Source organism: Epinephelus lanceolatus, chromosome 15, assembly GCF_041903045.1.
Source record: "Epinephelus lanceolatus isolate andai-2023 chromosome 15, ASM4190304v1, whole genome shotgun sequence".
Lineage (NCBI taxonomy): Eukaryota > Metazoa > Chordata > Actinopteri > Perciformes > Serranidae > Epinephelus > Epinephelus lanceolatus.
In genome coordinates, this window is record NC_135748.1 from 426,396 (window position 1) to 447,546 (window position 21,151).

A 21,151-nucleotide genomic window follows, 5' to 3' on the forward strand; every position below is an offset into this window, starting at 1 on the left:
TCACCACCAAAATGATCTTATTGCTGAGTAAGTGGCTGTCATTCATAAAATAGTTTTGTGTTTAAGTTCTGTAGATATTCAACTTTATATTTGAATGTGATTTTAAATTTAACTGTACTATCAAGACAAGTGGAGTATGAATGTACAGTATGCAATTCATCCACATTAAAATAATTGTTGCTATCAAAAGGAAACTGAACTGTTACCAAAGCTCACTGCCACTGTGGAATCATGCTATGTTCAGCTGTCTCATTATGAGAATATTTTTTCCATTGGTTTTTCACAGACTGTATGTGGGGAAAAAGGTAGTAATTCTCACTTTGATAAAGGGTCTTTGCATAAAATGCACTAAAATGTTAAAGTTGGTAAATACATGTCATGTTCCTTGATTGATAAAATCTTCATTTGGCCTTTTGCATCAGGGGAACACTAAACTGCACTGGTGTGTCAGTAATTTCACCTTATCAGTAATAGTACAGAGCAAGCTGTGCCCTAATCGAGTACTTAGTAATGTATGACAATTAGTAATTTATGTAATGCATTTAAATGTATTATTGACAATAATTCATCATTTCAAACTAATAAGTTTCTTGACTCTTTGTGAGGTACTGTATGAAAAAAAGGTGTCTTTATCCTAGAGTCAGTGCTGAAGTGATGACTCTCAAAGTGTTCACTGCACAAATGGGAATTCTTTGGAGTCCATTCTGTCTCCTCGTGTTGAGTGTCCACTGTTCCAGTCTGTCTGGGTCACCTAGAGGAAAACTTTACACAGACAAATAGATATTAAAAGTAATATACAGTACAGGCCAAAAGTTTGGACACACCTTCTCATTCAATGCATTTTCTTTATTTTCATGACTATTTACATTGTAGATTCTCACTGAAGGCATCAAAACTATGAATGAACACGTGGAGTTATGTACTTAACAAAAAAAGGTGAAATAACTGAAAACATGTTTTATATTCTAGTTTCTTCAAAATAGCCACCCTTTGCTCTGATTACTGCTTTGCACACTCTTGGCATTCTCTCGATGAGCTTCAAGAGGTAGTCACCTGAAATGGTTTCCACTTCACAGGTGTGCCTTATCAGGGTTAATTAGTGGAATTTCTTGCTTTATCAATGGGGTTGGGACCATCAGTTGTGTTGTGCAGAAGTCAGGTTAATACACAGCTGACAGCCCTATTGGACAACTGTTAAAATTCATATTATGGCAAGAACCAATCAGCTAACTAAAGAAAAACGAGTGGCCATCATTACTTTAAGAAATGAAGGTCAGTCAGTCCGGAAAATTGCAAAAACTTTAAATGTTTCCCCAAGTGGAGTCGCAAAAACCATCAAGCGCTACAACGAAACTGGCACACATGAGGACCGACCCAGGAAAGGAAGACCAAGAGTCACCTCTGCTTCTGAGGATAAGTTCATCCGAGTCACCAGCCTCAGAAATCGCAAGTTAACAGCAGCTCAGATCAGAGACCAGATGAATGCCACACAGAGTTCTAGCAGCAGACCCATCTCTAGAACAACTATTAAGAGGAGACTGCGCCAATCAGGCCTTCATGGTCAAATAGCTGCTAGGAAACCACTGCTAAGGAGAGGCAACAAGCAGAAGAGATTTGTTTGGGCCAAGAAACACAAGGAATGGACATTAGACCAGTGGAAATCTGTGCTTTGGTCTGATGAGTCCAAATTTGAGATCTTTGGTTCCAACCGCCGTGTCTTTGTGAGACGCAGAAAAGGTGAACGGATGGATTCCACATGCCTGGTTCCCACTGTGAAGCATGGAGAAGGAGGTGTGATGGTGTGGGGGTGTTTTGCTGGTGACACTGTTGGAGATTTATTCAAAATTGAAGGCACACTGAACCAGCATGGCTACCACAGCATCCTGCAGCGACATGCCATCCCATCCGGTTTGCGTTTAGTTGGACAATCATTTATTTTTCAACAGGACAATGACCCCAAACACACCTCCAAGCTGTGTAAGGGCTATTTGACCAAGAAGGAAAGTGATGGAGTGCTGTGGCAGATGACCTGGCCTCCACAGTCACTGGACCTGAACCCAATCGAGATGGTTTGGGGTGAGCTGGACCGCAGAGTGAAGGCAAAGGGGCCAACAAGTGCTAAACACCTCTGGGAACTCCTTCAAGACTGTTGGAAAACCATTTCAGGTGACTACCTCTTGACGCTCATCGAGAGAATGCCAAGAGTGTGCAAAGCAGTAATCAGAGCAAAGGGTGGCTATTTTGAAGAAACTAGAATATAAAACATGTTTTCAGTTATTTCACCTTTTTTTGTTAAAAGTACATAACTCCACATGTGTTCATTCATAGTTTTGATGCCTTCAGTGAGAATCTACAATGTAAATAGTCATGAAAATAAAGAAAATGCATTGAATGAGAAGGTGTGTCCAAACTTTTGGCCTGTACTGTATGTGTTAGGTTACCTACTTCACAGACTCCTTTACATGCAAACAATACAACTTAACTTACTTCAGTGTTCAACAGATCTTAATCAATTTATTTTAGCAAAACAAAAAGGTGGTGGCCATCACAGTCCTCATATTCTGTCTGTGCATTATCTATTGTTGTGTAACTACAGACCTATATCATACACTAATCTTATTAATATTTTATATTGTGACAGTCAAATGTCACATTAGTTTTTTTTTAATTACGTTACACACCTTATTGTGATTTCACACAGTTCGCCACTTTTTAATTCACATACACAAGTATAGCCTTAATGTTACATTAACGTTACACTGCTCATATGACAACGTTAACATTGCAACACGTTAGCTAACTAGCGTGGTGGACCTTTATTTTCAAACCTCACACAACCTCAGCCTTTTGTTCAAAATATTCTCTCCCTAAATGCCTAAATCCTAACACTTCTCTATCAGGCTCTGACTTCGATACATCCCCGGACTGGCGTCTTGCTCGAAGGCTAACCATTAGCTGGCTGGTTAGCTAGTTAACGAGCTAAGCTTGTGTTGTATCGTGTTGTCTGTGGCTCTGTAACTTGATGTGGATGTTGCTGCTGTGATACAGGTCGCATTTGAAAATGAGACCTCCAGTATCAACATGATTTTACATGTCCTAAATAAAGACTTAATAATATAATAATAAGCTGACAAGCTAGGTGGTGACCGCAGACACCGATACACGCTGCTGACAAGCTAGGTGGTGACCGTAGTGACCGCAGACACCGATACCCGCTAATTAGTGCTAACATATAAACATAAATAAAATAATACTAGAATTTCCGAATTGCACTTACCGAAAAACATGGAGCACAGACTTCTTGGACGGTCTGTTGGTATAATTAGTCGAACAGCAAGCCATATTACTCCAATATTTGTCTGAAAAATTATCCGAAAGGCACAAATGCGGCTGAGAGGACAGGTTCAATGCCTTGAACATGGGCACGAATTGGCTGAGATGATGCTGAGCAGACGGCCGAGTCGAGGCAAAGTTTCAGAGCTTCACAGCTGGAGACAGGGTTCTTTTCCAGAACTATAGCAAGGTGTAAAGTGAACACCTAAGACAGTTGTTGCAAAAACAGGTGCTGTCTCATACACAGTAATCATCTCATCTGTAAAAGAAACGTCAATTAACTGTTTCACATCTCTGGTTGCCATAATGATCCACCTCAGCCAACATTGTTTGTTCCAGAGCTGGAGGCGTACCGTGAGCAGCATCCATCACTGGAAACACTCCAGAAGCAACCTTCAGGAGTGGACACTGTTCCAGGCATACCTAGAGCTGCTTGGGTGCCTATCCCAGGCATTACTTTTAAGTGAAGATACTGAGACAGTGAAATTATTTTGTTTGTAAAGGCGAGAAAGTAAAGGAGGAAAAATGTGTTGTGTACTGACAGCCTAAGTTTGTCTCTTTTAAGACACTGTTGCAATCCTGTGTGTTACCTTCATTCATCATTCATCATTCATCAGTCCTGAGTTAAAGCTAAATATATGCTGACTTACAATTCCTTCTTATATTTCAGTTGTAACATGATAAGTATAACTTATCTGACATTATAGTTACAACACTATGTCTGTCCTCTGACTGAATGAAGTTGGAAATATCTGCTGCAGAGTACAAAAGGTTTCTAACAATTTAGTCAATTACTACATAATGTGGAAACACCAACAGCAGTACTCAGCTGTTAAATGACGTGGTGTAAAGCATAACTCCTTTTTTTATCTAAGCAGGCTTATCTATGATCAGACTAATGTAGCTTGTATTGGGTAACAATACCAAAGTAATTTTAAATTCTGCTACTAACACATTCCCCGTTAAAACCACAAGTTTTAACCCGTGAATTCATGAATTTTACCACAGCAGATTGAGATGACAGATTTCTGTATTATACAAAAACAAATGAATAGAAATAACTGGTACATTAGCTGTCATGTTTACTGAAACCATTCTACTAAAATGTAGCTGCATTTTATAATCATCTTCACCTTGTGTTTGTAATCTACAATATGTACAATGTACCAATGTATCACAGTTTCTTCACATCATTTATATGAAATCAAAGTTTCATAGTAAAACACATTTTTCTTCCTGGGTCAGTATCTGTTCTATGCAGCGATGTTGTCTCCTGAGTCTTTCTCTGCTTACTTATAAAACAGTATGCCTTGTGTCTTTCTTACCTATTGGGGTAATGGTCCAGGTTCCAGTTCATCCTACATGTTTGATACACCATCCAGGCCTAGAGCCTGACTGTTTGAATCCGTACACCCCACAGAACATCCACAACATTTAAAGGTATGACTATGGACCCTTACAGCGTAGAACTGAAGAAGAGCTCGTTTTTAATGAGATGCAACTCTGTAAACTCAATTCTGAACACTAAGGTTTCATTATACCAAAAACAGCAGTGTTTTTTTCTGAAACATGAATAATGTGCAATTCTTTCCATACAGGCATCCATCCCGTCCTGTGTTGTACCCTGGATACACCAGGAGGAGGAGACATGTAAAGTAACCACTTCCTCCTTTGAGGGTCCCTCATACTACTCTTTCCTCATGGCCCGTTGATGAGCCCAGAGGTGCTTTCTCTTTCCTTCTAGGCCCTTACCCCTGAACCACTAAAGGGAGGGCAATTGCTCACAGACTCTTTTTTCCTGGACCACAATTTGCTAATGACATAAGCATAACCTGAAACCAGAGAAGTTAGTGTGCAAACACAAGGCTTGCAACTAACTTTCCGGCAACAAGGAGAACCAAGTTGAGTTAGCATCCCAGCGTCTAGCTCTGCAAGGACCCCAAGCAACTGGCTTCCTTGGATCTGCACCTTCGGAACAAAGGACATAACAAAGACTGCTTCTGGAACCACAGCTCTTTCCAGCCCTCCTCTGCCGGCTAACAAAAGCAGCATGCCTCAAACCAACTTCTTCTTCCCTCCATCCATTCAAGGATTGGTAATAGTAACAACTGGCCATAGCTTTATCACAGCTGTACAGGCTAAGCAAGACTGTTTATCTTGTTGTATGCGATTTAATGCTGTTTATTGAGTCATGGTTGTGATTGGTTGTGCAGTTAGCTTTGGCTAAACATACTAACCAATGACCTAAGTGTTTAATTTGCTAATGCTGTTCACAGACAGAGTCTTGCATGCATCTAAACATCCTCTGTACTAACCAGACCCTTTGCAACATGAATCGCATTTACATAGACTCATTTACAAATTTGCTTTCAAGAGAGCTACACCCAAAGAGGCAGCATCAAAGTTCCCGCTTCTTTTCCTTTGTCTTTGTCCTGACCACACAGTCAGACAAACATCTCCCCCGATCTGAAGCCAGCTTTCATTCAGCCATCTTGTAGTTCATTCAGCCATCTTGTAGTTCTCTGTTGTCAGCCATTTTTTTCTCTCTCTCTCTCTCTCTCTCTCTCGCTCTCTCACACACACACACACGCTTGTATAGAGTTAGTTAGTTAGAATCTGTGTGTTTTGTTTTGCCTTGCTTCCTTTATGAATAAATATATTTTTGCCGTCATACCTGCTGCCTGTTTATTGTTGCACAAGAGTGAATGAATCGTCAACCTCTGCTGCGTCAAGAACTCCAAAATACTTCAGGCTTTACTATTAAATCTGGTTATTGTTATTAATTTAATTATTAATCAAAATTCCAAACTGATAGTTTGGTGAACTTTTGAGACTGATATCTTTAATTGGCTATCCTTCAACACTCGGAAGCAGCTTCCTAGTTTGTTTTGACACAACAAATTCACAACTCATAAAGCATACTTAGGTTGTGATCCCAAATCTCCAGATTTGTCCAACCAAGGGAACTGCCCCATTTTTCAGGAGTGATTGCTGTGAAAATCCAGTATTAATCTGTTGCCAGTTTGTGAGGCAGTCCTCAGGAAAATAGAGGGAACACAATAAAATCTCTGGGTTGTATTGTGGAGGAATTGTATCAAAAATGAATTCCAACCACTTCTTCTTTGTTCTTTTGATCTCTGGCAGTCCAAACAAGGGTCAGTTTTGGTCATAATGAAGAAAGCAGTGTCTCCTAGACACGGCGTCTCCTCAACAGCACCTGAACGGTTCAAAATCTGTGGCCTCTGCTCCGCCTCTGCTCACAGCAGGTGTGTTTGGGGGTGCAGGTCAGTGGCCGGGAGGGGGACACTGTGTGTCATGCTTATTTGCTAATTTGTTACACTGTTAGGAAATAACATTGCGGAAGAAAAGGCCGGAAATTCAAACAAGCTGTTTCAGGCAGGTCAGGAACTGTGTGTCTGTGGGGAGACAGAACTGCCTTTAGCCAGGACTGATAAAAAGTGCGTTAGCATGACTTGCAAGTTAACATGCTCAATCCTAATGCCACTAAAGCCAGTCAATCTTTTACTTACTTTGTAATTAGGGACTGAGCCAAGGACCCTATTGTTTTTGTTGCGTTTATTATGAGGGACTGAGCCCGAAGACAGAAGGCGAGGACCCTATTGTTTTTGGTATGTTTATTATTAGGGCCCAAGCACCGACCTCGGTGCGAGGACCCTATTTATTTATTTTTTTAAATTTTAAATACTTCATTAATCCCCAAGAGGGGAAATTCAATTTTTTTTGCTCTTTTTGTCATTAACAAACCCCTCCACATAGGGGTTTTTTTGGAGTAGGAAGATGAAAATTGTTAAATTTGTGTCTCTGCCACCAATGGTCTACTCCAAACAGGAAGTCGACCATTTTGATTTAAACTTTTTATTTGGTGATTCTGTGATTTCCACAACTTTGTATTTTAATGAACTCCTCCTACAGATTTTGTCCAATCAACTTCAGATTTGGTACAGATCATTTTGAGACCATGCTGATCAAAAGCTATTAAAAGCCTTCAGTGACCTCATATCCTCATGAAAATTGATACACAGGTCAAGAATGGCGAGCTCTTGCATCTGATAAGGACGTCGCCCATGGGGGGGACAAAATGCCTCTATAGCGCCCCCTTGAAATTTTCAAAAACGCCTCCCCATAGGGTTTTTTTTGGAGTTGGAACATGAAAATTGGTACACGTGTATGTTGTCCAGACGCACATAAAAGTCTCTGGCACCAATGGTCTACTCCAAACAGGAAGTCGGCCATTTTGATTTTGACTTGTCATTTTGGCGTGATTTCCACATGTTGTTTTTTAATGAACTAGTCCTAGGGATTTCATCCAATCGATTTTTTACAGATCATCCTATTATACATTGACATTGTCGGATTTGCTCAAAACTTCACGTGTGATGAGGGTCCGCCCCTGGACACACCTGCACACATTTAGTTACACCCGCAGTGCCCCTGGTGGATGAACAAAACATTGCATTTTTTCACTCCTGCCAGGTTTTTTCTCCTTTCTCGCTTCGCGCCACAGCCGCCACGTGCCTCAGGCCCCCGCGGTTGCATGGGGGAGCGAGGGCCTGATCACAGCTGCTTGCAGCTTTAATTAGGGACCTCGGCCGAAGGTTCGGATTTTATGGCGTCTTCCAGGTGACATGTTACAAAACCTCACGACGATTTTTGTGCCACCTAGACACACTAAAATGCCCACTGCGACCGGCAGGAATCCCGTAGAAAGACCAAACCAAAACTAGCTCGTTCGTCTCATCAAGACCTATAAATAACGCGCTGACCTAAATCCAACAGGAAGTGTGCTATTGCCCTTTCAAAGTAAGATGTCGTTTCTCACAAATTCTCTTTCTGCCCTGCTAAACAATTCCTCTGAACAACTTTGACATTACTCGAACAGTTTGGATTTTATGTTGTGTTTAATGTGACATGTCACAAAACCTCTTGACAATTTTTGTGCCACATAGACACGGTAAAATGGCTGCTGTGGCCCGTATGAATGCTGTAGAAAGATCAAACCAAAACTGGCTTCTTCATTTCCTCGAGACCTACAAATCACTCATTTGCACCACTGACCTAAATCCAACAGAAAATGAGTTAGTGCCTCTGGATGTTACATGAGCAACAGCTGTGAGCTAGACATTGTAAACTTGCGACTAAGATCACATTTTTGACTCCATACACATAAAAGCTAATGATGTCTGCGTTCAGAACGAGTTTATCTATCTGGTGATGTCTTCAGATTGACGATCTGACCCACAGTTTGGGAACTGGAAGGACTAGTTCGAGAAATTTTAAACCCATTTTACTCTCACCCTGTCTCTCTGTCAGCTGCATGAATTCATTAATTAGCATAACAAAGGCTTCACTCTGACATACACAAGCCTGTGTGTGTGTGTGTGTGTGTGTGTGGTCACACACACCTGACAAGATAACATTGACCAAATTGACCTGCTCATGTGTCTCATTCCTGCAATTTCCTAAATGAATGCCTGATAGCAAAAACATGTAAATACAAGATCTCCAGGTCAAACTCTTTTGCCCCATTTAGAATTTTAATCAAATCTGTAGCTAAAACTGTGCTGCAGCAGTCAATGATCAAATACATGTAGTCCTGCTCAGTTTTTCCACTGAAATTAACTTGTATATATATTTGTGTCTGCCTGCTGTTACTTATATCCTCACAGCAGCCAGTACACATCAATCACACTTCCACTAGGTCACATGATTTCAAATGAATATGGATGTGTTGTTTGATCATCACACATGTCAGTTTCATTAGGTCACATGGCTTATGTCTACAAGTTTCAAAATATAAGCTCACACCACCTTCATAAGAAGCCTTTACTTTTTAACCCTGCGGGGCCCCTTGTAAAAAAAATCACACCTGTCCGTAAACAACCATAAAAATATTAAATATTAATATTTTTAAAATATTAAATATTAATATTTTTTAAAAAAATATTAAATATTAATATTTTTCTCCATATTTTTTTGCTTAAATCTTTTAACCAACTTCTACTCAGATTATACATATCAAATATTTAATGTAAGCTTGCAACAACCTGCAGCTCATAATTTGCAATTTTTAGCTACACAATTACACACATGCACACACACGCACACACACACACACACACACACACACACACACACACACAATATTTTTTTAGTAGTTATACAGCCACAGCCCCCAGACATCCATATCAACATAGCATAGCATTTATTTTATTTTATTTGCAACAATGGCTTGCAAACCTCAATATGATTATAATATGATTATTGTCCCATATGTATACTATCAGATATTAACATATACTTCTCATATTGTACCACAATAGTCAGAATTATAATTATAATATTATTACTTTCATTAATGTTGTTGTAAGCTATTAACATTATCCTTTGTCCTGCATCTCTGCTTCTCTCTCTCTCTCTCTCTCTCTCTCTCTCTCTCTCTCTCTCTTCTCTGTCTCCCTTTCTGTCTCATTATGTCATACGGATTACCGTTAATGTATTATGTTGATTTGTTCTGTGAGTCATCTATTGCACATCTGTCGTCCTGGAATAGGGATCCCTTCTCAGTTGCTCTTCCTGAGGTTTCTACCGTTTTTTTTCCCCTGTTAAAGGGAGTTTTCCTTATCTGCTGCAAGGGTTCTAAGGACAGAGGGATGTTGTATGCTGTAAAACCCTGTGAGGCAAATTGTGATTTGTGATATTGGGCTTTATACATAAAATTGATTGACTGATTGATTGATTGATTGATGTCGTCAGTAGTTTTGTTTTCAGAAGCCATCAAAGTTCTACTCCCAAGTCATGGGTTCATTGCCAAAAATGACCTTGCGTTGTATTGACATTGCTTGTTTTATCGACATTTGGACTCTTACTCTTTCTTTCTTTCTTTCTTTCTTTCTTCTGCCACCTCTTTAAACTGGAATTTGACCCCCAAACATGCTCACCAAAATTGGCATGCATGTCAGGACTGGTGAAAAATTTTATGAAATGAAAAAATTAATCTGAAAAGTGCCAAAATGGCCTCTCTAGCGCCACCTAGCACTGTAGGCATACTAAAATGGCTACTGCAGCTTGTAGGAATGACGCAGAAAGATCAAACCAAAACTGGCTTGTTCATCTCATCGAGACCTACAAATCACGTGCTCACACCCCTGACCTAAACCCAACAGGAAGTGAGCTATTTGCCCTTTCAAAGTAAGATTTCACCTCAAAATCGCTCTTTTTCAAAATTTCTTCAAAAATCATCTCCTCCTATACTGTTTATCGTATGGGCTTCAAACTTGCACACATGACAGATCAACTCCTCCTAACCAGATAATCTGTATAACTTTGTCATTACTCGAATGGTGTGGATTTTATGGCATCTTACAGGTGATGACGATTTTCGCGCCACCTAGACACACTGAAATACCCGCTGCGACCCGTACATATGTCGTAGAAAGACAAAACCAAAACTGGCTTGTTCGTCTCCTCAAGACCTACAAATCACTCTTGACATCACTGACCTAAAATACACAAGAAATGAGCTAGTGCCTCTGAAAGAAACAAATGTGTCAGTTGTGAGCTAGACATCTTCAACTTGCGACTAAGATCGCATTTTTGACTCCACAAACATGAAACCTATATGTCTGCATTCAGGAAGAGTGTATCTCTCTTGTGGTATGTTCAGATTGACCCATGGTTTGGGAATAGTAAGGACTAATTGAAGAAATTTTAAACCCATATTAAATATGAGCTCTCTGTGTGCCCCTCAGGTGCAGGCAAGTCATTAATTGCTATGACAACAGCTGCAGGCACAGACACACACACAGCCCTCTGTGTGTGCGTGTCTCAAAATCTTTAAAGGACAGATTGCAGCAACAGAATCTCCATTTGAAACAGCATCTACACATTATATATCAGTGTCTTTCATCTCCCACATACTACTACAGCCTTTATTACTGATAATACTGATGCTACTTATGTGAACATGACTGTTAAATACATATTGTAACGTACTGTAATATAAAGTCCCTCTATTGCCAAAAATGACCTTGCGTACCCTTGACATTGCTTGTTTTCTCGACATTTTGTCTCTTACCAATAATTTGCACTGTCTGCTTGAGCTTGAGGCCGAAACAGCCACGAGTGTGAGGTCCCACCCAATGCTGCTCGCAGCTTGAATTTTTAATTTCTTTTTTGTAGCGCAATTGGACAATAGCTTTATTTTTAGTGATGACAATGAAAGATCTGGTTTATAAAATGGTAGGTTGACATCTGCAGAAAGAAATAAGTAGGGCCTTGAAAAAGAATTTCTGCATTGTGCTTAAATATTTATTTAAACTGCATGTATCATATGACATATCAGTGTGCATATTTTGAATAATTACTTGTTTACCGTTGATTTCTATGTCAGTCATTCATTTTGTTTTCTCCAAATCTTTAATTGTTAAAGATATAAGTGGGCTGGCTGTGGCTCAGGAAATAAAGCAGGTCTTCACTAATTGGAAGACCAGTGGTTCGATCCCCAGCTCTTCCAGTCCACATGCCAAAGTATCCTTGGGCAAGATACTGAACCCCAAATTGCTCCCGATGGCTGTTCCATCAGTGTGTGAATGCGCGTGAATCAATATTGAGTATCAGGTGGCACCAGTGACCACAAGTGTGTGAATGTGTGTGTAAATGGGTGAATGTGACATTAAGTGTAAGTCAGAAGACGGAAGGTGGCTTTGACCACTTTGACCAAGTTCAGGAGATGTGCCACAGACAGGATGTTATATACTTTGTTGGTATACTACATATTTTAGTCACTTCACAATGTAGTGTTATAAACTAGGTTCGGGAACAAAGACCACACCTCAGACACATCCCATTTCCGCCCAATAGTATTTAAGAACACCTCTTTCTCTTTGACACATTTCTCACAACAACCAACTGTGCGCTTCATGTTTAACCACAGGCTTGTCTCAATCTAAAAGTAAGACAAACGCTAGTTTTCATTGTTTCAAATATATAAATCGACAAAATCCACCCAAAAGCGATTATCCTCGAGACATGTTATTCCCGCAGCAGTCAAGCTACAAACAGACTTCCAGGCAGAGCCACAAGCGTTCCACGGCTTTCATACCTCAGCCTTGCCAGCTCCCCGATTCCATCTGCCAAACAAACTCTCTCCAACTCCGGATCAATCCTCTCCTCCATCCACGAGGGCCAAGAATTGCGGTCACCATTGGCACGGCCGCAGGTGCACGTTCTCCACCAGCCTCCTTCACGCAACAGCATTCTCCACATCACAATCCAAACGACATCAGAGACCAAATGGTGGACTGTCTCCATCGTGTCCCGGAAGAAAAAAGAATTCCCTGCAACTGTGGTCATAAGCCAGGTTCCAACTCTGTGCTGCTCCATTGAAAACCATGCCTACATAACTGCCGGCATCTAAGGATCCTCGCCTGACACATCCATGCTCGGATTGCCGCCTGTGACGTCACAGAGAGTCCACCTTCTCGAGGGCAGCAGCCAGTACCATAAGCTCCCACTAGCAGGGAGCCAGGTTGTATGGTTTCAAGTTTTAAGTTACTCAGTGTCACATGCAATTAGAGGAAACAATTGTTGTTTGCTTGTTTGGCAAACAGAAATCTCAAATCTTAGGTTCCTTCTACCAATGCTCTTTTAATATGTATTAAGGGAAATCTCTCAAGTAGTCATTGCTCATTTAATTCGTACAAAAGGAAACCACACAAGTGAAACAAACTAACAAACAAACAATAACCCTACATGTTTGTCCTCTCTCAGGTCATTCCATCATTCTTGTCACCTCTGCATTTTAAGGCTTCATCACATCGTCACAGCTGTCTAATCAGTTCCACAACCTGTAAAACTTCCATCAGCTTCACAGAAAGCTATCAGTAACGATCTTGTCCAAAACACAGCCCATCTTACTAGCCAGTGTCAGCTCCTCTTTTTCTCTCTAGACGTCACCTTCATTCGCAGTTTTAACACGCATTGTATCCATAAAATGATAATAATTATAATAATAATGATGATAATAATAAAGAAAATTTCCTTCTCTACCCACAACTACCAGGTTTTCCTTAATCTAGCCACTGGCAGTTGCAAACCACTACATACATTCTCATGTTAACCAGCACTTGCAAAAGGTTTCTGGTCTTACAGCAAATGCTTGCCACCGACTTAGGACCTTCTTAGCCCTGCATCCATTCTCTTCAGGCTACTTTTTCCCCAGTCAACCCCTCTGTGGCATCTATGGACCGTGTTTCGAATTCGCCCCAACGCATTTTTGACCCTCCACTTCGTCACAGTTTTTCTAATGCAACTTCATACTTTCGACTCTCTCTCGTTATCACTCCCGAGAGGTAAATCAGTGCAGCCCCTGTGGCTGGTCACTTCCTGCAGTGCTCCAAATTCACCCTAATGCATCTACCTTCCACTTCGTCCCAGTTTTTCTAATGCACCTTCATACTTCCGACTCTCTCTCTCCGTTCTCACTCCTGAGAAGTAAGTTGGCTTAAGTCTGGGTGCAGGACCACGCCACACTACTTAAACCTTGTTTTCCTCCTCACACATATTGTTTCCATTTTCTTTCTCTTAAAGCAACACTTACCTTTCTGGAAATTTTACACTTTTCTTTGTTTAGGTTAAAATGCTATTAATAAGCTGATGGCACACTAAAATGTAAGTGAATTCCACCAGAAATAAAAACTCATAATTATACCATTCTCATATGGTTCTAAGAAATCATTGCATTTGGACCGAATGCAATGATTGACTCTGACTGACGTAACTGCTTGTGTAACCCCCCATCAAACCAGCTGTTCCCAGGGTCCTTCTGGCGAACGTCAGCTTGCTGGACACGAAAATGGATTACACCCAACTGTGGAGATCCACTCACCGAGGAGTGAGGGACTGCTGCGTCCTTGTGTTCATTGAGACATGGATGAAGTAACATATCAGACTCCGGTGTTGAGCTAACGGGGCTAACGCTACATAGAGCAGACAGGGAGGCTGCATCATCTGGTAAGCTCCGGCAATATACACAAACAATTCAGGGTGCTGTGATGTGAAGAGGATCTCCCAGTTCTGCTCTCAGGATGTGGAGTTTTTGACTGTGAAATGTCAACCCTTTCATCTTACTATTGCACTATATGTTCTTTCTTATATGTTGCACAAATTGTTTTTAAATGTTTTGTTTCTTTTTGCTTAGGGTATGCGAAATGTCATTTTATTTTTGTGCTGCGCATAAAAATGACATAAAGAAGTTCAGTTCATAACATTATATATGACGACACAGCATCCAGTTGCTAATGGCTAATGTTAGCCTACTGTAGCGTAGCCTCTGAAGCATTATCGTTATCTTCCTTGTGCGTTTCCACTTACTAGTAACGTTAACACTACTGTCTAATGTTAGCACTGTAACTGCAGTTTTAAAACTCTGGGGTTGCATTCGACTGTCTTGGTTCATCTTCAGTGTATCTAACGTTACCTTGCCAACGCCTATGTCCATCATAGACGTAATGAGGACGTAATGGAGGAGTAGGTCTTTGGAGGGAGATGGGAATTGTGGATGTTCAAATTTAAGATGGTAAGAGTTGCTTTAATCAGAATTTTCATTGCTTTTCAACATAAAAATCATTAACTTTCAATTCATGTAGGCCCTCGTTTCCGTTATCTTCACCCACCTTAATTTTCCCTCCGACTCATCCTTCCCTTCAATCCCCTCTCTCCCTCGGCATTGTCGTCATCCACTCCCCTCGACCCCATCTCAATCCAGGCATCCCTGCCAGCCAAGCAAATTCTGTCGAGCGTTTCCATATTAGGTACGACTGATTCATGCTGTCCCCAAATATGATAATATGATTGCCCAGCAGTCCATTTCCATGTTTTTGGCGTAGTTGATTTTAACACTTGACACATTCTGTGCTGGAACCATATTGCATACCATGAACTCCTGAGACTAACCTTTCAAGCGGACTTGAACAGGGGTCAGTGTTATGTTCCCTGATGCGGCATTAATTCTTCACACTTATCTACCTATAAGAACTAGACTGAGGTTAAGCATGCAAAGATCTGGGCCAAGGGCCCCGACGTGAAAGCACCCTTAACCTTTTCAAATTTCCTTCCTGCCCAACTTCTTCACTGCTAAGACTCATTAACTACTTCATCTCTATCATCACCTAAGATTGACTGACCATGCAAGACGGAGCTAAAACCGTAGCACCAGTCCCAAAATTCTCCTGGAACAACATCCCCTTTCATGATGATCACACTAAGCCAGGAGTCACCCAACCGTACACAAACTCAGCCATCCCCACCAACCTGTCTTCTTTAGTAAACAGCACACATCCAAACAGCGCTATGATCCAATAACATTGGAAACTCCCATGCGCTCTTGAAGCTCTCTTGGGGACTCTATCCGAAGCCGAGCTCATGAAGAAACAACTCCCCGACTCAGTCTCACTCCCGGGATCCTTCCTTCATTCCTACCTTCGACCCAACACATTCATCATCGCACTCGCTGACTACCCAGGAACCCAGCCTTCATCCCTCAACCCTTGGTCTTCCATCCCTTCATCCCTTAACCCTCATCCCTTCATTCCTCACTCTACATCCCTTCATCCTTACCTAGCATTTGAAATCGTTATCTTATTGGTGTGGTCTTTGTTAGTGAAGCTCAGAAAAAGCATAGGGTAACTTTTTTTAAATTTTTTTGTATTTTACTCTCTCAATATCATACTGTTTATGCTTACTAGTGTGATGAATAGTGTTGTACCTGTTGGGAAGTGTTCATTGATCGACCAGTTATCCACCTGCAGCGTAGCATTGCCGCCATTCCTGGTGAAGCGAACAACATGATACTTCCCATCATTCACTGCGGTACTGCTTTCCTGCACACTGATATCCACTGTGCCAATGTTGAATGTCACACCAATTTTGCCTTGTTGCTGAAATGAGAAATTACAATTATGTATATCATTCAGACTTACACTTGAACTTGTCAGCCAAACACACTCAATTTTTGTATTCGCCTCCCCTGGTTAAAGAGCTGCCAGTGCACTTGAACACATGCAATTCATTTCTTAATTTTTATGTAATAATGCTGTTATAGTTCCTCCTTAAGTTTTCTTTTTTTTTTTATATATTCTATATAATTTGTAATGATGTTTATATGCACAGTTATGTTCCATGTAACTAGCTCTTTAATGCTATATCGTAGGCAATTGGACTTGCTTGAATTACTCGAAGACATTTCACCTCTCATCCAGGAGACTTCTTATTCAGAAAAATACAGTTGTGCTCGTAAGTTTACATTCCCTGGCAGAATTTGTAAGATGTGTATCATTCTGTAAACAAAACATGAGTGATCAGGCAAAACACATTCCTTCTATATTTAATGGGCTTCAGAATAAACTATAACGCATCACATCATTTTACAATCTGTAAATAAAACATAGCAATAAAGAAAATACTGACACGATCTCCATTTGAAAGTTTACATAACCTCAGTTCTCAATACTGTGTGTTGCTCCCTTAAGCATCAATGACAGCTTGCAGTCTTTTGTGATAGTTGTGAATGAGGGCCTTTATTTTCTCTGGTGGTAAAGCTGCCCATTCTTCTTGGCAAAAAGCCTCCAGGTCTTGTAAATTCTTGGGTTGTCTTGCATGAACTGCACATTTGAGATCTTCCCAAAGTGGCTCATTACACTGAGGTCAGGAGATGACTGTGATTGCCATTTCTAAACCCTTACTTTTCTCTGCTGTAGCCACTGAAGGGCCAACTTGGCATTGTGTTTTGGATAATTGTCATGTTGGAATGTCCGAGTGCATCCCATGCACAACTTCTGGGCTGCTGAATGCAAATTGTCCTCCAGTATTTTCTAAAAACTTGTTGCATTCATCCTGCCATTAATTTTGACTAAATTCCCTGTGTGCCGTTGAAGCTCAAACATATCCAAAACATCGGTGATCCACCTCCATGCTTAACAGTCGGGATGGTGTACCTTTTGTCATAGGCCTTGTTGACTCCTCTCCAAATGTAATGTTTTTGGATGTGACCAGAAAGTTAAATTTTGGTGTCATCACTCCAAATTACTTTGTTGTGGAATTTTTGAGGCTTGTCCAGGTGCTGTTTTGCATATTGTAAGTGGGCTGTTTTGTGGCATTGACGCTGTAACAGCCTTCTTCTGGAAACTTCACTGTACCTCCTTATTGTGCATGATTCAACAGCCATACCACTTTTTTGCAGAGGCCTGTATCTCAGATTAAGTTGCTTGTGGGTTTTTCTTTGCATCCTGAAAAAGTTTCTCTTGAAGTTGTGACTGAAATCTTTGTTGTCCTACCTGACCATTTCTTAGTATCAGCAGAACCCCTAAGTTTCCACTTCTTTATCAGAGTTTGAACACTGCTTATTGGCATTACAGTCTTTGGATATCCTTATATATTCTTTTCCTGATTTGTAAAGTTCAACAACTTTTTCTCACAGGTCTTTTGACAGTTCTTTTTCTTTCCCCATGGCTCAGTATCCAACAGTCAGTGCAGCCCTGGATGAAATGTATAGGGGTCTCTCAAGAGCTCTCAAGAAACTCTTGACTGTTTATACACAGACAGGGGCTGAATTCCAAATTACACCAAAAATAAAAAATTGAGTCACAGGCTGTTCCAACTTGCATGACTGAACAACTCATAATGCGATTCAGTAATGTGTATGGCCCCTGCATGCCTGTATGTACTCCCCAAAACGTCTAAGCATGCTCCTGTTGAGTCAGCGGATGGTGTCCTGGGGCATCTCCTCCCAGACCTGAAACAGGGCAACACTGAGCTCCTGGACAGTCTGTGGCAGTACTTGGTGGCGTTGGATGCACCAATACATAACGTCCCATAGGTGCTTAATTGGATTTCGGTTAGGGTAACAAGAGGGCCAGCCGATGACATCAATGCCTTCATCATCCAGGAACTGCCTATACACTCTAGCTACATGAGACATTGTGCATTGTCCTGCACCAGGAGGAACCCAAGCCCACTGCACCAGCGTAAGCTCTGACAATCTCTCTGAGGATTTTATTCCCGTACCTAACAGCAGTCAAGTAACCATTGGCTATGGCATGGAGGTCTGTGCGACCCTTCAAGGATATGCCTCCCCAGACCATCACTGACCCACCACCAAATTGGTCATGCTGGATGATGTAACAGGCAGCATAATGTTCACCACGGTGTCTCCAGACTCTTTCTCACCTGTCACAGGTAGTCAGTATAATCTCATCTGTGAAGACAACAAGGCGCCAGTGGCCTGTCAATTCTGGGGTTCTCTGGCGAATGCCAATTGAGCTGCACAGTGCTGGGCTGTGAGCACAGGTCCCACCAGAGGATGTCAGGCCCTCATTCCACCCTTATCGAGTCTTAAAGTTTGGTCACAAACATGCACATAAGTAGCCTACTGGAGGTCATTTTGCAGGGCTCTGGCAGTGCTCCTCCTGTTCCTCCTCACACAAAGGAGTGGATACAGGTCCTCCTGCTGGGTTGATGCCCTTCTACAGCTCTGTCAAGCTCTCCTTGTGTAAGGTCCTGTCTCCTGGTATCTCCTCCATGCTGTTGAGACTGTGCTGGGAGACACAGCAAACCTTCTTGCAACCACACATATGGATGTGCCATCCTGGAGGACCTGGACTACCTTTGCAATCTGATTGGGTTGCAGGTACTGCCTCATGCTAGCAGTAGTGACAAGGACAGTAGCAGAATACAAAATTAGAGAAGAATCAGTCAGGAAGGATAAGTAGAGAGCAACTGTCTGTGGCTACCACATGCAAAACCACTCCCTGTTTTGGAGGTTGTCTTGCTTTAGCCTCTCCATTGCACCTGTTGTCACTTTCATTTGCACCAAAGCAGGTGAAATAGATCCACAATCACTCATGCTTCCCAAATGGGCAAATTGATCTCCCTGATGTTTAACTTGTCTGGTGTTATTAAGTGTTCCCTTAATTTTATGAGCAGTGTATTATTGAACCCAGTCTCATTCCAAAGTCATCAAAATCCAGCGCTTGGGTGTTAAAAACGACTCAATGACATGAGGTCAGTTCACAGCCTTTAGCATGTATTTTATTGTAAATGCAGCTTACAACTTCACACACCGCAACGAGACAGCCCCCCAAACATTCTTATACTCCTCCTTAGATAGACATCCTACCTAACTTTCTCTGTGTGTGTGTGTGTGGGGGGGGTGTGTGTGTGTGTGTATGTGTGTATTGTTTTGGAACATTCTGCCCACATTGAAGGTTGTTCAATCTAAGTACATATTCTGCTTCTGATCTGACCTTAAAGCCTCAGTGTGTAAAAATGATGAGTAACAGTGACATCAGCGGTCAAATTCTAGATTGCAGCGCTGACTCGCGTTCACTCACTCACCCCTCCCGTCGGGTAAGTGACGGTGGCATCGTAGGAGAAAAACCCTTGTGCAGACAGCAGAGTTTTTCGAGTTTTTCAGGAGTATCTAGCGACGAGGTGAATATTTATTTAGGAATCTTAACCATGTTACGGTATGTTATAGGTTACCAGTGAAATATAGGTTATCTGTGAGATATATGTTAGGAATGTTTTATTTCTAATTGTTTTCATAACATGAGCATTAGCACAGTAATGCTAAAATAATACGTTGTATATGATAGTCACGGCACAGTGACGCCACGCAGATGCAAAGATGGCTGACATGCAGGTGCTGGCATTTGTTCGCTCGCTCGCCCTAACTTAATTCTCCTAAAATAAAAGTGATTAAAGTGCCCGCCGGGCACTACGACAACGAGAAAGCTTACACACATTGTTAAAATGGAAGATATTAAAAAAACTCTGGCCACAATCCAACTACAGGTCTGCAAAATTGCAACGCAACAAACGGAGATCCTAAAGCTCACGCAACAGGTGAATATGCTCCAAGCTCAGGTGAACGGCTATGAAGTTAAACTAAAGAAGAAAGATGAACAGATCAAAGAATTGGAAAAGAGACTGGATGACGTAGAGCAATACTCCCGCATTGATGATGTGATTATCTCTGGATTGAAAACACGCCACCGTGCCTATTCTAAGGTCGCTGCTGGAAACAATGCTGACGACGGAGACCTTGGAATCCCAGATTATCCAGTTCTTCGGTAGCATGGATATTCCCATTCACAGCAATCAGATCTCGGCCTGTCATACACTCCCCCGGAGCAACAAAAACACTCCACCAGCAATCATAGTCCGCTTTGTCAATAGAAAGGACAAGGTCGGCTTGCTGCAGCAGGGGTACAAGCTAAAGGGCACAGGCGTGTTTGTGAATGAGCATCTAACAAGGAAGAACGGGATCATTGATTATGCAGCGCGGCAACTGAAAAAGACTAAAAAGATCAAAGCGACCTGGACTCGGAACAGTAAAGTTTTTATCCGAACGAACGGAGCGACACTGGAGGAGGAAAGAGCAGTGATGGTGAAAGAATTTAATGAACTGGACTTGTACAAATGATGATCACAACAGAGCCACGATATGAGCTGCGGATATGTGGACCTATTACTTTCTTTTTTTCTTTCTTTATTTTTTTGTGGCGTTTGATTATGGACTATGATTTTGTAACTGTCTGGGTCAAACGGAATATCCAGTTAACATCGGACGTAGGCCAACTTGAAATGGGTGGCTTAGCGGACTGACAGTTTCCAACACGTGAGTCTGTGTCGATCTGCTAACAAGCTTCTTAAATATCTCTATGGCTTCTGTTAACTTACCCACCGCTGACATTAACTCTTTAGTTTTCAACCCGTTTGAGCAGAACACGGACAGTTATGG

The 21,151-nt window shown here is 41.4% G+C and overlaps 1 protein-coding gene across 17 annotated transcripts in view; it reads right to left on the reverse strand.

Annotated features, from left to right (window-relative positions):
- nrxn3a (neurexin 3a) overlaps positions 1–21,151 on the reverse strand; it is a 651,034-nt gene that overhangs the window by 93,497 nt on the left and 536,386 nt on the right. For all 17 annotated transcript variants that reach the window (XR_013493311.1, XR_013493310.1, XR_013493309.1 and 14 more), the window contains one exon: positions 16,118–16,289. Coding sequence is in view for 12 of the 17 variants with exons in the window: in XM_078174850.1 (XP_078030976.1) it covers positions 16,118–16,289 (172 nt within the window). In the remaining 5 variants the exon portion in view is untranslated. The remainder of the gene's footprint in view (positions 1–16,117; positions 16,290–21,151) is intronic.